We start from the raw sequence: 15387 nt of genomic DNA on the forward strand, positions 1-15387 counted from the left end.
CAAAGACTTTAGTTATGGTTTGTAAACCATCTCTGAGCTTTGTAAAACTTTAAATCTTGTTTTTATTACATGTAAAAAACCTAATAAAATAATTTCTAACCATACACGACTTGTCTGAGCTTATTACGTCTTCAAGTTTTATCAAAAAACATAAAAACACTTGAGTCTGACCAAAGTAAAGGGGACTTGAATCTAGTCAAGTTCAACCCAAACAGGTCTCAGGCCTTTTCAATAGCAGCCCTTTAAAACCTTCAAATTATATTCTGGGGGAGCCTAGGATTCCAATCCTAAAAGCTCAAGAGCAGCTGAATCACAGAAGATTACGCCAGAGGAAAGAACTGGTTTATTCGATGGGACACATCAAGGCAAAAAATAAACAAACAAATAATTTTTATATTTTCAGTGTCCTTAAAACAATATAACCTGTAGCATTAGAAAAGATTAGTAAGTATTGATCAATCTTTAAATCATACTTGGACAAATAAATGTTATTTTCTCTACATTAATCACAAACTATGAAAGACAATAAAACAAGCACAACACATGACACAGGGTATTTACAGTAGGTCCTTCAAGTCTGTTTGATTAAAAAGGTCACACAGAGCTGAACTATGTTCACAACATGAGGATTTCTTTGAATTGATGTGATGCTCAGAACAGAGAGCGGTTTCACGTTCTATGTTCCGGTGTTCCACTGTTCCATTTCCCTCTTAAGAAAGCGGCAGTGGAACCAGGTGCTCTCCTTTCTCCACACACTGGCACCCCTCTCGAGTCTACTGTTTACCAGTTGGCGCCTTAAGGAACAGACAAGTTGATCAGTTTTAGACATCCTTGGCAAACCCGAAATTGAAAACCGTTACTGTTTAATAAACTTGATAAAATGTGATGTTTTACGATACTGACCGCAAAGCACATACAATACATCTCTGTGTGGTTAGAACAGAGCTGAACATGACAGTGCAACAGCCGGACCTCCTTGTTAAAGGTTTGTTTGGTTATCATAAGGCAGTTTAAGCAGTACGAACCGTTGGCATTGTTGTGATACTGACGCCGGTTGGGGCCGGGCTGAGCCCCAGGGCGGTTAAACCTGCGCTTGAAGTTCCGCCGGTTTGGTCCAGGCAATCTCTGACGCATGTCAGGCTGTCATGTAGGTGCACAAGAGATGTGAGAAACACTTGTAAAAGTATTGAGTCCCGAAAGGGAAAAGTGCAAAAAAATATTATATATGTTTCTGGTGAGCATAAGAAACTATCGGGTACAGATAGTAGAAGCTCAAATTTGTCTCATGGCCCCTGTTTCTGGTGAGTTTCTGGTGAGAACAAAAACGTTCTGGTGCGTATGCAGAGGTTCCTGCACATGTCCCTTTACATTGTGTAAAATATACTATGATAACTGAAACCATTAAATTGCTATTGGATACTAAAATGACATTCATTGTTCTATTGTTTGTAAACTTTGTAAAGCACATTGTAAAGCTCTTTTGCATTCTACCACTCAAGTGACAAGAGCCACCACACAATTCATCAACCTATTCATAACTCTTTGTGTTTATGAGTATAAACATAGTGATCTACTGGAATATTCCAGACACATGAACCTTACCATTTGACCACTCCACTCCCTCCGACCCTCTGGGTCCTCCTCAGCCCAGCGGCCGTCCTCTTCAACACCCAGCCTCTCATCCTCCTCAAACACAGGCTCAGTTTCCACACTGGAAAGAAAGGAGAAGATGAGTTAAGATAGTTTAAACAAAACAAAAATAGCTTGGTAAAGTAGTTCAAAGTAGCTTGCAGTTTATTATAAAACTGAAAATATATGGTAGTGGTAATATATGGTAGTAAGAAGTTGAAGTCTCTTGGGTATGTTAGCACGATTACAACCACTGGGTGGACACAAGTATGCACATATTTTAAGCCATACTATACAAACCTTTCAGGCGTAGCTTGAGAGAAGCTGGCACCAGAAATGGTGACCTTCACACCCTCTAGACGTTCCTGTCTTCGCCTCTCAAGGTCATAACGAAGGTCACTAGGATCGCAGGTCTGCGGCCTTTTCTGTGCCTGTCAAAGATAATCAAAGGAGTTATGACCAATCTAGCAGGGGATGGAGGTGTCTCATTAAGCAGTGAAATACACTCAAGACAACACAAGCTTCTTAAATACTCAAATTCATAGATATTAGATTTTATTTGGATGAGATGCAATCAAGTCTCGCCAGTTGCCAATAGGCAGCTGTTTTGGTAACGACTCTGGACCATTATTTTGGACTAACAAGATCAGGCTCCAATTAAAATGAATAGGGAGAGATCCATAGCTCCACATAGTAGGTCAGTTTTCACGCACATTTTGAGATCTCTGCTATCTTACCTGCATGTTCTCAATCTTTGAGAAAATTGGCATCGTATCGGGTACAGAAACTTTTATCCTTCTGCAAAAGACGAAACATCAATAACGTTAGATATAACCTTGAATAAAAATGAATGGACGTACCTTCTCGCACGGCACAAAACTACAAAAAGGCCAGAGAACAACGAACAACCCTCACCTGTCCATGGCAGGCTCTTCATCCTCCTCTGGAGTAGCAGTCATAACACTGGAGAAGCGATGGTTCAGGGTGACATTTTCACCTTTAAAGTACATTTCTGGAGAGACAAAAAGAGCAGCAAGATCTAAAGACAGCAGTGACTTCTATGGGTTGTGCTATTGTGTTGGTTTTCTCGGTATTCCCAGTAAACAAATGAATTGAGAAAGTAACCTTTGACTTGATGGACCAAAGTGATTATCTCCTGGGCAAAAGTCCCAGTGTGCACTTGGGTCTCCCTGAAGGTCCCGGAATGCTCCAGCATAGGCAAGAAGTCCAGTCGTTGTCGACCCACATTGACGAGGTCCAAAGACAGCTGTCTGTCGGAGTTGTGGCCAGAAGAGCTGCTGGTACAGAAATTAAGTTGAAGCAGGAAGTGACATTGGGCCTCTAGAGCACTAAGTTGGGTGTGCATCCAAAAAACTACAGCCTCCAGTCTGAAATCTTTAATGATCAAGCAGGTGGACGGAGAAATATGATAATAATCTAAAGCTATGGAGTCATAATGATCATTATCTGAAGTAGCCTTAAGTTTCAACATAGAAAAGGTTGGTCTGACAAGAGAGTCAGCCTGTTATGTTTGAACTGCTTGCTTACCAAGGTCTGCAGGATGAACTTACCAGAGTAGAAAAATATCAGTGTGCTTAAATCAGACAGTGATCTAAATATATTTCCTAGCAACATAGTCTTATATCCTAGCAACATAGTCCTAGCCAGCAAGAGAAACACAGAAATGGAGAAAACCTTCTCAGGGGAAATAAGGCTCGGCAGTGGTATTTGTGGCTCTATGAATGTTTTTGGTACATTAAAAGTATCAGCATATAGATAATGCATGTCTTATGTCTAAATAAAATGTAAGATTGCATGGAGACAGATTTTTAAAGGAACAGATGACATAGAAGTATGGGTTCAAGAAATGTGTAGTAGGATGGTTTTAATGCTTTTGAGATTTCAATGCTTATTTCCCCCTCCTGGGCAAAGGCAGGTGAAAGATCATGCTTCCCTTCCAATTTTGCCCATTGTACAAATCCATCCACAGAGCGTTCTGGATCCTTGTTCCTCCTCAGTGGGGTTTTCTTTAGATAATCCTTTGGTTTTTGGAACTTTGGATTCCACTGAAATGTAACTGTACTCCTCGTAGACAGACCAGCCAGAGCACTGATCTCAAACTCTTAGCGTCCAAGTGTGCATCCTTAAAACTCCTAACGTCCAAGTGTGGATCTTTAAGACTTTCTCCTCTGAACTGCTGATGAGCTGGTGGGATCTGAGCCACCTGGTCTTTGGTTGCCACCAGATCAGAAGCTTCCACAGAAATGCCATGATGAATCCTGAAACCTGCAGTGTTCGTGTCGATGATGCTGGTCACATTTACAGGTCATGTATGTTTCTCCCGTAATCCAGTAGTTTTTCAGCCGTATGGTTCTTCTGAAGCCCAGAAGAATGAGGGGGAGAAACTCAGATGTGTTCCTCCTCTGTTGTTTCTCAGAGGTGAAAGAAGTTGACATATTGGCGTTGTGGCAAGTCGGGCTGGTGTGGTTTCTACGCTGTTCCTAATGCCTTGCCTTAGAAGTCCTAGTCTCAAACCAGGTAAAATGCACTCTTTCAGCAGGCTGAGCTCACCATGCTTTATGTGCAGAGACTGGAAAATATTGCTGCAGTAACTTATCCACAGAACTTACATTATCCCAGTTGAACTCCTCTTCTGATTTTTGAATGCTGGTCAAGAACCTGGTGCATCCGGTCTTGACTTCTTCCTCTAGACTGTTAAAATGCAGGACAAAATGGGTGCACCCAGAAACAACATTCCTGCTTTAGTGCCACAGCATGATTTCATTTTAAGTGAGGGCGTCTGAAACCATGGAGTAAATGGAAAAATCTGTATAGAGCCCAGGGGCAAGTCTTCATACTACTTTACAGTCCCGTTGGTTTTATTTTTGGGTGAATAGAGTGGAGCCAATATCAAAAACATCCACCGACACTCGCAACTATAGTATTTTTGTCTTTCACTCAAAGTTGTCAAACGGAAGCAACATTTTCTTCTGCTACAGTAGTGTCCATCTTGATATCGTGTTGAAAATGTTGTGCTTTACTAATCTCCAGTTGACAATCCAGTTATAGTTTCACCCTCAGGACTTGTATTGATGTAGTGGTTCTGTATGGGACATTAACAGCTGTTGGAGTGAGATTATTCTGCAGTTCAGTTCCAACTCTTGAAGACTTTCTTGAAGAAATTTCAGATATGCACCGCTCTGTACAGAAATCAGATTAAGTCTCGACAGACTTTCAACTCTCCCAGCCAGGTTTCATAATCCATAGAAAGAGAAGCACCATTGGCAACTGTCAATAGCCACGAGTCACTCTGGTCCAAAAAGATGAACAGGTCAAGTCTCCAAGTCTACGGATGGATTGGCCTTGTACTCAAAATGGATAATGGCCTCTTTCGAAAAAGCACAAGCATTTGCAATTTTTCTGCAATTCTTCTTGCATACATTTGGGAGGCATTCTTGTCACTTAGTTGATGTATAACTGCAGAAATGGTTGGGCAAACCTTTGCCTCAGGAGAAATCCATTCGCCTACTGTAGATGATTATCATTGGCATCAAACTGAATGAGAATACCACCACCTGGTGTCTTGATGGCAAAAATAACATGCTGACTTACCTTAAGCCAAGGCAAACTACCAAGGATAAAACAAAATAAAAATAGGCTTACATTTAAAAAATAAATATATACATATGTTTTCTATATTTTAGGTAAGTGCTGGCATTTTGGTGGACACATCTCCCTTGCAAAACCAGTGCGGAAAAAGAGGTGGGCGGGAAACAGCCCTATTTCAAAAGAGCATTTAAACTTGACCACTCTCATGGGAAGTCCATTTCATCCTCTAAAATACCTTGTCATGTCAGAAATCCAGACTGATCGTGGTCTCAAGTTCAACTGGTGTCCAAGAAATTCCTTATTCACCATGGACACAAATATTGCTCAAATGCCTTAACACTTGTTGAGAATGGAGAGTGAGCAATCAAAGACTCTGCATATGGTGGGTTTCAGAGTGACGAGAGTATATTGATTCCCCAGCTGATACAGAAACTCTCGATCTGCTGAAAAGTGGTGTGCAGTACTGGTTTAGGTCCTCCAAAAAATGAAGCAGTGCCTTACACAATCATACTTGTTCCTTCTTCTTGAGTGAACTGCATCATGGTGAGTGAAATGCAGAAAGGGCTTTTCATAAAACCATACAAGTTCCACACAGGGAGGCCAAAGATATTCAGTCTCATGGACAATCTGGGTTGGAATACTGTTCCCACTGCTTCTGTGTCTGCATCCATCTTCTTCTCATTTCCTGTTAATCAGACTGACTTGGCCGTCATTCATTCATCAAATATGGACGTCACATCACCCACCACTGTAAGAAATTCATGTCAGGTAAAAAAAAAAGTGGAGCTCATTCTTGGTCATGTCCATTTACAATGTCTTGTTAGAATGTAGAGCTTGCTAAAGACGTGTTTACATATTCAAAGGGTGGGCTTAATTTCCTTTAACCTCTACCGCATTCTCCAATCCATACTTTACATCTGGCGTTCTTGATAAGTCTGCTGTGGTCATAATATTTTCCATCAAGTCCATAGCGTATTCCTAGTCTTCTCAGTGGCATGTCCTCTGTAGTATTTGTTTGCAGTTCAGAATGACTTCATTCACATGAAATGTGACTTCACTTCAAGACATCATCAGTTATTCACCATCTCTTCGTTTCTTTTTGCGAAAAACCTATAGGGTTACACTCTGCCGTGACAAGAGGGAATATGACTCTGTGTTTTCTTGATGACTTCCTTGAAATATGATGAGGAGGATAGTGATGATTTTCTTTGGATTATGACTGGATCTGCTTTGCCATAGAGAAGTACGTTTCCGCCATTCAGTGACTTCAGTCCACTTCAATTGTTCATCCTGTGCCTCACGATAAGTCTTCTGAATTTGAGAAGAATCCTTTTACACAGGATTGTGGGCAGAGCATGATTTAGAAAGGAAGCATGAACTTTCAACCATACCTGATAGTGTTGGAAATGACAAGACCATACCTGTCTTGACCCGTGGGGCGATTCATGTCCACCTTGATCTTGAGGGTTTCTCGTTCGCTCGTATCAACTCTTGGCACTGTGGGCGTCTCTCTGTTCACGTTTAGATTCCTGTGCTGAAACAATGGCCTTGGCGGAGCAATCTCCTGTCCGGTATTGCCTCTTTGTTGTTTGACATCTGGCCTTTGCTGTTCCCACTTTGCTGGGCCTGAGTAGTTTCCATGGTCCACTCTGTCTGGCCTCAAATCCACATCCAGAGCCGGTGCACCAGTGTGCCGTTCCTGGAATTGATGTGGTAGATCATGATCTTCTAATGGCTGCTTTTGCCTTGCTCGAACATTGGGAGGAGGATGAGGATGATGATGATGAGGAGGAGGAGGAGGAGGAGGAGAAGGAGGACTTCTCCTCCTCTTAGGGGGAGGCTCCATCCTTGGTGACTCTCGGGCATCATGTCTTGGCTCCCTCCGGTGTCTGTCCTGTGGAGGTCCTGCATGTTGGACATGGTCTCTTCTGTCTCCTTCTCCACCTCTGTTCATTGCTCCATGCTGGGAGATACCATGGTCGTGCTCTACAATGACAGGTGCACGGCCTGGACTTCGGCTGTAGGGCTTCTGAGGGCCACTGTGCTCCTCGTAATGACCCATATCTCTGGATCTTTTATCCGGGCGATGGTCTCTAAAGTCTGACCTCTTGGGTTGTAACCTGTGTTGACATAGAGCAGGCAATAATGTTCAATGCATAAGACGTAAGGATTTAAATCGTTTGGATACCTACTAACCCTAAGTTATACAATCTGTAACTATTCATCCTACAGCATACTTACCACATGACTAACTGATTACAGCGCAAAAATGAAGCTATTTCATAAGGGATGTATTGTGGCAGGTACTGTAGGCTACTTTTGCACAATGCCAAATTAAAACTAAAGCTAAAAGACAACAATTCAAATATACACTGAAGCACTGAAATCAAATTTTAAATTAACCATTGTATTATAGTGGACATAAAATTGATAATTCATTCACAAAAGGTATAAATGGGGCGGTAGTGTAGTGGCTAAGGTGGACTAGCATGTAGTAGCCAGAAAAAGTTGTGGGTTCAATTCCCAGCTGCCATCATTGTGCCCTTGAGCGAGGCACTTAACTCCTAGCTCTGGGGGAGACTGGCCCTTGTAATAATTTACATATCTAAGATGCTTTGGATAAAAGCGTCAGCCAAGTTAAAATAAGTAAGTATAGTTGATGATACACAATGAGAAGAACAGAGATGTGCGGAAGATTTTGGGTATGGGCACTGCTTTCAGTTGTCTTCTATGGGATGGCCATCAGTCTTCTTGTCTCCTCGTCTCCTGCGCTGAGACTGTGGCCTTCCGATAGGTCATTTAATGATATGGTGATATTACTCTTCCTGTACCTATCTGAAAAGGGGCTCCTGGCATGGTAATGCTCGTTGTTTTGCACAGGGTAATTTCCATGCTCCAACCGATCCGGCCTCCTCTCTTGTGACCGATTAAATGATCTTTCTCTGGGGCTGGCTCCTCGGGATCCCCTCTGGCCTCTGCCTGGACCACCCTCCTGCCGTTCATGGTGCCCAACGCCATGCTCGTTTCTGGCCCAGTCGGGGGATGGGCGTCTGTGGTGATGGTCAAAAGCCAACGCCGGTGATGGTTGTCTTTCTTTGGGAAGCCGTCGGGGAGAATGGCCTTGCATTTCGTCAAAGACTTTTGGAGATAACCTTCTTCGCTCTGCATATCCCAAAGGTGGTGGCCTGAGGGGGCTTCTCTGACGATTCAAATACTCAGGGGGCGAACGTCTGGGCTTATACTCCTCTGGTGACTGTGGTCTTCTGTCGCCTTGTGGCATGAACTCTTTGTTGAACCGACCCCATTCGTTCGGCGGTCCTTCCCTTGACATGCGTGCATCATTCCAATGAGGGGGGCCATGCATCTCAGGAACCCTCCGTGGTGGACCAGGGACATACTGGTCTGAAAAAGATCTCTCATCTCGTCTTCCAGGACTCCTTCTATACATTGCAGTGTTTCTGTTCAAATGTAAAACATTTATTAAGTTATGTCAACTTAGTGGGTAAATAATAAGGGTATTAAATGAATACATTTATGTTACACATTAATTAATCGTTGCTACCTGTAGGAATTAATGGGTGATCTTGAACGTGGTCGTGACATTTGCACCTTAAACCACAAGACAATGTTACGACTTTGAAATATAGATTATGTTCTTATCAGTTTGCATCATGAATAGCAATAATAACAAATTAACAAAGGACAGTTTAATGATGGATCATGTGGTGTGGTGATCAAACTGAAGTAATCCAACCGGAAAGCGGAAACCCAAGACATGGACAAACCTAACAGCATTTGAGAAGTGCACTCATCATGACAGAACGAGTGCTGCATGTAGTGGTGGTGGTCAAGCTAAAGTCATAGGTTTAATATTAGCAGAAACGGTTGAGAAAGGATCTTTGATATTAGTGAAATTGTTCATCATAATGAGACAGTTTGACAAAGCACGTGGCTCTATTTTCGTAAACAATCACACACATTTCATGCAGCATTCAGTAATGCCATGCAGCAACATGGGTCTACTACAAACGTAAAACACCACAACGTCAAAAACGTGTTTTACAATACTCGTGACATACTATCGATAGAAAAGACAACTAAGACTCGATCTCTGAAGCTAGATTGGTTTGGATAAAATTATGCATCAAGTGTCGCACAACCACCCCTATATTATCCTTGCTATCTCGGAACTCCCCCTATTCCCGTCGGTCCCTTATTTCCGCCGTCTTGCGTGTATGTGTCACTTAATATCATGCTTAATATCCATTTCTATACAAACCAAGACGGCGGATTCCTAAAGAAACGCAAGCATCCACACCATAGGTGTAGCTAAATTAGCTATGTACCAAAAATTACATTTTACCGTGACTCATAGAGCTGTAAACAGTGTTGTAAGGCTGCGTGTACACATTCGCTTGGAGCGCCAGTGGAATTTTAATTTCATGACGAGAATTCTCGGTCTAACCGTTCATGTGCCGTTGAAACGGCGTAAATAGGCGACCCATCAGGCCAGCACTATAACTCCGAGCGTGGTAAACAAAATCGGATATTTCAGGCAGTAAATGCTCCCGTTAAGAACCAAACTAGATTTTGTTCAAATCTACACACCTATGGCTACTGAAAAATGTAAGGTTCATTTAGCAAATGTTATTTTGAAGTGTTAAAAAACGTTCCGAACAAAAGTGGTGATAATTGCCAGACCTTGCTAACAGAATGAGGCAGGACATATTTACCTTGGCGCGTAGATAGCTCGCTATCTTCCTTCAGGAAGATATGTCCACCAAAAATACCAGTCACTTGAAAGATTTAAAAATAATACATACTTACTATATAATCCAATAATACGCTAATATTAAATAGTCTTTCAGACAACAATTTCAGAGTTTCCTTGCTCGGCCGAGTTAACGTTTAGCTCAAGAAGCTTCCGTCTTTTCAGCCCTGACACACTTCCGGTGCAAAAATGTACATTGTATTTACTACAGCGCCCCAACAGTCAGTATGTTTCACTGCACCGATTTTGTTTGTCTTCTTCTTTTTACAGTATGTAATAATATATAATATATAATACAGCACACACTTACCCATGAAAAACGTATGCCTACTGAAATTTGTTTAGGATCAACAAAGAAATACGCTAGCCTGTGTTGTCTAATGTTATACTGAGTTTTCAAGGTCTTGTAGCCTATTTTCATGCAAATAGTAAAACATCCTAAGACAGGTCTACTTGTATGGTATTCTTTTGCTTTCTGTCACAAAACACATCTGCATTCTCAAGTTTTCTGCTCCTTTCTAGAATTCCTTAGCAGTAAAATAGCCTACCAGGAACTGTCCTATTCAACAAGTAGGCCAAAACCGTTGCCACAATCGGCTTTATGAGGTTCAGTAGTTAGGCTAATATTAGATATTTATTTATTTTATGTATTTTCTCCATCCATCAATTAATTTTAAGTCACAAATGAAACAAGACAAAGTATGACCAATCAGTGTTTTATTAATGCTCTCCCCCAGTGCTGAAGCTCCATGCGTGTGTCTACATATTCCACAAAGCAGAAATGAACCAAGTTTTACTTTCCAATATTCAAGATAAAATGTTTTTTTCCCTCTATCATATTTCACAGTAAAACTGATGAGGAGAATTCTTAGCATGTCAACAGTAGGATGATTGGGCGGGAACAGAGGGGATTGTGATCAGATGAAGACAGGTGTCGGAGAGACACACCGACAGACACAGCAGACAGTCAATCTACCTTTGCAGCCCGTGACACAGCGGTTCACTCTTTCTATGACAGGGAATTCCACCCTGATTGGTCCTAAACAATTTACATCTGGAGGAATATGTCATACTATAAACATTTTATTTGAATCTGCCACCTGTTTCTTAAGGACTTCACCAGTAAATGAAAAACTGCACAAAGCACACATGCTGCGCCCTGACATCCTGCATAGCACAACATGGACAACAGGGCAGTCTTTACAAGGTAAGTAATGGTGATGGTGGTTTTTCTTTACACATTGTGAACCTTTTCATTTGTGGCACTCTACGAGGCACATTTGTACATTTGTAGGGTTTTGCAGATGTACTTGCAGAGTCTTTCAATGCCGTACACTCTTTTGCATAACCGACTTTGCTCCATGATCTCCCCGAGCCGAGGCTAGAGTCATGATCAGCAAGAGCAGCGTTTACAGCAAAATATAAAGCAACCATGAGCAACGGGACAGAGGATAATACAGTGCAACTTTTTACAGTGTTCAAACCACAGACGTTGGTTTCACAGTTCAGTGACAGAGTCTGAAAACAAAAAGGGATCGAGGAGCCATTCACAGTTTTTTTTTATGTCTATACAAAAGACAATTTCTAACTGCACAAATCATGGCCTTTCAATTCTCATTTTGTTGTTGTTGTTGTTATTTACAATGATGTGACATGGTGTAATAGTGTATTATGTTATAGTTTTATTCACTGTATGCTTGCATTTTGCATACTTATTAGTCTACATAGCCTTGATTGTGATCAGAAATGCAATTCATGATCATACAGTAAAGTTTTCTCGAGCCATATGATACAACACACCATTGAGACGCAAAATTACACAAAATCACTTCTACAGTGCACTGCAAGACTGCTGGTCAGAATACTCTCAAGACAGCGTAATACATCAAAAGAAATGTTGAACTGCTACAGGACTAAATGGCGGGCTCCTCTATCAAACGCTAGGGAGGAGGAGGTGAATATAGAGTTGCTACAATATATTACATTGAACTGCACAGGCAGCATATGTCGTAGAGTAATCTGAAATAGAACTGCTCTGACAGAGAGGCAAAGCGTTTTTGTGTTTGAGCTTGTGTGTATGCTTTTGTGTATATTGCACGTTGGTCTTTGTGCACAAGATGTGTACAGTATAGTGTATGTTGAAGTGTGTTCTGTCAGAGTGAGTTAACGGTAGATAACATTCAGTGTTTGCTCTCCGCGTTTGCATCTGAGAGGCTTGGGGGCGAGGAGTGGTGGTTTTCCTGCAGGTTGGAGAGGTGAAGCTGATTGGCTGATACAGTTCCTCCTCTTCTTCCACTGGCCAAGAGTCACCGACACACCCTGTGGACACAGCGGGAGGAATATTCACAACGATCAAACCTTCAACAACGCCCAGACAGACAGCCACTCAGGAATGAGGGGGAGACAAACAGTACAGAGTCATGACAGCTACTGTGAATGTGTTGTTTTTTTATCACCTGGTTACTTAGACGCCAAGCTTGTCAGAGGCGGAGCTCTGGATCAGCTGAGAGTCAGCCCCGGGCCTGCTGAAGCCCTCAATCAGGTTCTTATTGAGGTCCCCGAGCGTAGCGGAGGAGGGGAGACTGGGGTAGGCGTCTTGGCCTGTAATCTCCAGCAGGTCCTCCAGTGCCTTGGCATTGCTCATGCTATTCTGGGGAGCCTCGAGGACAGGGGAGTAGTCTGCTACAGAGACGAGCTCATCTCGTGATACAGGGCTGTGGGGGGGTGGGGGGGGGGGGGGGCGGAGGGGGAGGTGAGGAGGAGGGGGGGGGGGGCAGGGGTTGGTGAAGGGTTGGGGGCACATGTAGGATACGGCAAAAGAGAGGTATCCCACAAGTAAGTAACCATGTGACACACAGTGTCATGCAACATGGCTTTGGGGCTAAATTCAGTCACTCTCAAATCAGTCCTCCTGGGAAACTTGAATCCATCAGGAATTGTATTGGCGCAGACTATGATAACGATTGGCAAAAAAAATCAGTACCATTACTGAATTCAATCGACTCTCTGGAGCTGATTTGAAATAGGTAACTACTGAGCTGAATATAGCCCCACGCGAGAGCCATATAGCTACCATATGCAATGAGATGGCATTCTTTCTAATGTGCAACGTAAATTCAACTGACTTAATCTCTCCTCATTTCGAAAATGTTTGAATAGCTGAACACAGAACAATCAGACAAAATGGAGGTGACTCAGGAATGACGATGTGGTGGGTCTGGTTACCTGACGTCCATAGACTGGACGCCATCAGAGAGGTCGTCGGCCCCACAGCTCTTGGCCTCCAGGGGCTGCAGGCTGATGAGGGGAGACTCCACTGCGCCCAGGGGCTCTGGGCTCTGCCGCTGACCCACGCTGGCCTGTTTGAGGTCTGTGGATTCAGTCACAGTAGAAACTGAACTTAGTAATGGCCAAATTTGGATCTTGTCTTAATGCATTAAAAACAGCTTAATCCCTGCACCGTTCAAAGAAAAACATGAACATTCTGATGATTGCATGTAGAATTTAAAAACAAGACGGTTACCAGAGACTACGTGAGTCAGTTTTATCATGATTTAGCAGCGACTTTGACAGACCTATTTGAAAAATATGCTCCAAGCTATAAGAGCAAGTTTCCCATCGTACCACACAGTGGAGCTGTTCTCATAAAGTCACAAAGACTTCTCGCATGCTGAGTCACTCTGCAGACACTCCTGACTGTGTGTGTGTGTGGGGTGTGACTCTATAGCTGTGTGTGTGTGTCTGTGTGTGTGTGTGTGGGGGGGGGCTCTATAGTTGTGTGTGTGTGTGTGTGTGTGTGTGTGAGTGTGTGTGTGTGTCTGTGTGTGTATGTGTATGTGTATGTGGGGTGTGCCTCTATAGCTGTGTGTGTGTGTGTGTGTGTGTGTGTGTGTGTGTGTGTGTGTGTGTGTGTGTGTGTGTGTGTGTATGTGTGGGGTGTTCCTCTATAGGTTTATGTGTGTGTGTGTGTGTGTGTATGTGTGGGGTGTGCCTCTATAGGTTTATGTGTTTGTGTGTGTGTGTGTATGTGTGGGGTGTGCCTCTATAGGTTTGTGTGTGTGTGTGTGTGGGATGTGTGCCTCTGTAAGTTTGTGTGTGTGTGCGTGTGTGTGTGTCTGCATGCTTACTTTATTGTATGTTGTGTGGGGTTGGTAGTGATAATCCTTATAATAAAACTATGACAGACAAGTAGAGAGTCCATCATCCTTGATGTGTTTGTGTTGCCCTGTGGCTCCCTGTGTTATGTGTACATGTGTGTGTGTGTGTGTGTGTGCGCGCGTGCATTCGTGTGTGTGTGTGTGTATGTGTGTGTGGGAGAGAGAGAGAGAAAAAGAGAGAGAGAGAGAGGGGGGGGGCAGACGAAACAGTATGTGTGTCAAAGTCTGCCGTCCCGTTATGAAACAGATAATTAACCTCTATTTAACCTCTCAGCATACCTCTGCACTCCTGTGCCGTCTCAGGGGATGGCGACTCCACCAGCACGTCTTCTTTCTGAGCAAACGCAAAAGAAACGAATAAACGGCGCACCAGCGTCTGATTAATGGCTGCCCACCAATGAGAACCCCACCAATGAGAACCCACCAATGAGACCCCACCAATGAAAACCCACCAATGAAAACCCACCAATGAAAACCCACCAATGAGACCCCACCAATGCACCACCGCAGTATTACCTGCGTTCTCATCCAGGACACCCTTGGTTCTTATTTGTTTTTGGTTCTTATTTACCTTTGGTTCTTCGCTTTTCCGTGTCCTCTTCATGATCTCCTCGATCCTCTACGAGGGAAACAGCACAGTAATCAAAATAAACGAGGAAAGGTCACTCTTTCAGCAATGGACAGTACAGTGATGAGCAGTGCACTGTTTTATTTCACTGAGCCAGCTTTGCATCTCTGCAAAGTTCATATCCCAAATGTACGGTCATAAGAACAGTTGTAACAAACATTTTACATGACAGCCGATTATCAGGATGTGAACTGAACTCCGTGTGAGACCGTGGAAGTGTTGTACGACCTTATAGAGACATGGAAGCGTTGTGGAAGCGTTGTACGACCTGATAGAGACATGGAAGCGTTGTGGAAGCGCTGTGGAAGCGTTGTGGAAGTGTTGTGGAAGCGTTGTACGACCTGATAGAGACGTGGAAGCGTTGTGGAAGCGTTGTGGAAACGTTGTACGACCTGATTGAGACGTGGAAGATCTGCTCCCACATCCTCTGCAGCACCCGGACGTGTCAAATAAATGTGTTAAATATTTAGTGCCTCGGCAGCTGAGCTGTCTACTATAATGAGCACTGAGAGGCTGTGTGTGTGTGTGTGGATAACCAGTGTGTGGTGGAATGTGTTGAAAGACATGAGATACTTCATCCACTGCAGTCTCTT

The 15387-nt window shown here is 43.0% G+C and overlaps 2 protein-coding genes across 7 annotated transcripts in view; both read right to left on the bottom strand.

Moving 5' to 3' along the window:
- Positions 1–325: 325 nt before the first annotated feature.
- On the bottom strand, positions 326–10165 carry LOC143130850 (BCLAF1 and THRAP3 family member 3). 6 transcript variants are annotated; one of them, XM_076290083.1, is made up of 11 exons: positions 9972–10165; positions 8801–8847; positions 8070–8696; positions 6660–7358; positions 2755–2924; positions 2545–2641; positions 2367–2427; positions 1930–2060; positions 1603–1711; positions 1026–1140; positions 326–794 (listed from the first exon to the last, which is right to left on the bottom strand). In XM_076290083.1, the coding sequence occupies exons 2-11, from the start codon at positions 8839–8841 to the stop codon at positions 781–783; spliced, it is 2064 nt and encodes a 687-aa protein (XP_076146198.1). In that variant the 5' UTR covers positions 8842–8847; positions 9972–10165; the 3' UTR covers positions 326–780. The 6 variants fall into 6 exon arrangements, with proteins under 6 accessions (XP_076146198.1, XP_076146201.1, XP_076146200.1 ...); XM_076290086.1 differs by lacking the exon at positions 8801–8847 and having other exon boundaries at positions 10066–10165; XM_076290085.1 differs by lacking the exon at positions 8801–8847.
- Positions 10166–10755: 590 nt separating this feature from the next.
- map7d2b (MAP7 domain containing 2b) overlaps positions 10756–15387 on the bottom strand; it is a 25989-nt gene continuing 21357 nt past the window's right edge. Inside the window, exons 12-16 of the mRNA XM_076291409.1 lie at positions 14738–14785; positions 14446–14500; positions 13235–13379; positions 12466–12723; positions 10756–12328 (exon numbers count right to left, since the gene is read on the bottom strand). Of these exons, the coding sequence (XP_076147524.1) occupies positions 12474–12723; positions 13235–13379; positions 14446–14500; positions 14738–14785 (498 nt within the window). The 3' untranslated portion in view covers positions 10756–12328; positions 12466–12473. The remainder of the gene's footprint in view (positions 12329–12465; positions 12724–13234; positions 13380–14445; positions 14501–14737; positions 14786–15387) is intronic.

Source organism: Alosa pseudoharengus, unplaced genomic scaffold (genome assembly GCF_046254945.1).
Source record: "Alosa pseudoharengus isolate Yale_2024_CS ecotype anadromous, Long Island Sound unplaced genomic scaffold, YU_APseudo_1.1 YU_APseudo_1.1_scf_18, whole genome shotgun sequence".
Taxonomy (NCBI): domain Eukaryota; kingdom Metazoa; phylum Chordata; class Actinopteri; order Clupeiformes; family Clupeidae; genus Alosa; species Alosa pseudoharengus.

Coding starts and splice junctions, on each gene's coding strand:
- LOC143130850 (XM_076290083.1), bottom strand. CDS start 8,841: ATGTCACGACCACGTTCAAGATCACCCATTAATTCCTACAG. Junction 7,359..8,069: donor AGGAGCCCCTTTTCAGATAG/GTACAGGAAGAG, acceptor ATGTCAACACAG/GTTACAACCCAAGAGGTCAG. Junction 1,712..1,929: donor TCTCAAGCTACGCCTGAAAG/GTTTGTATAGTA, acceptor CTTTCTTTCCAG/TGTGGAAACTGAGCCTGTGT.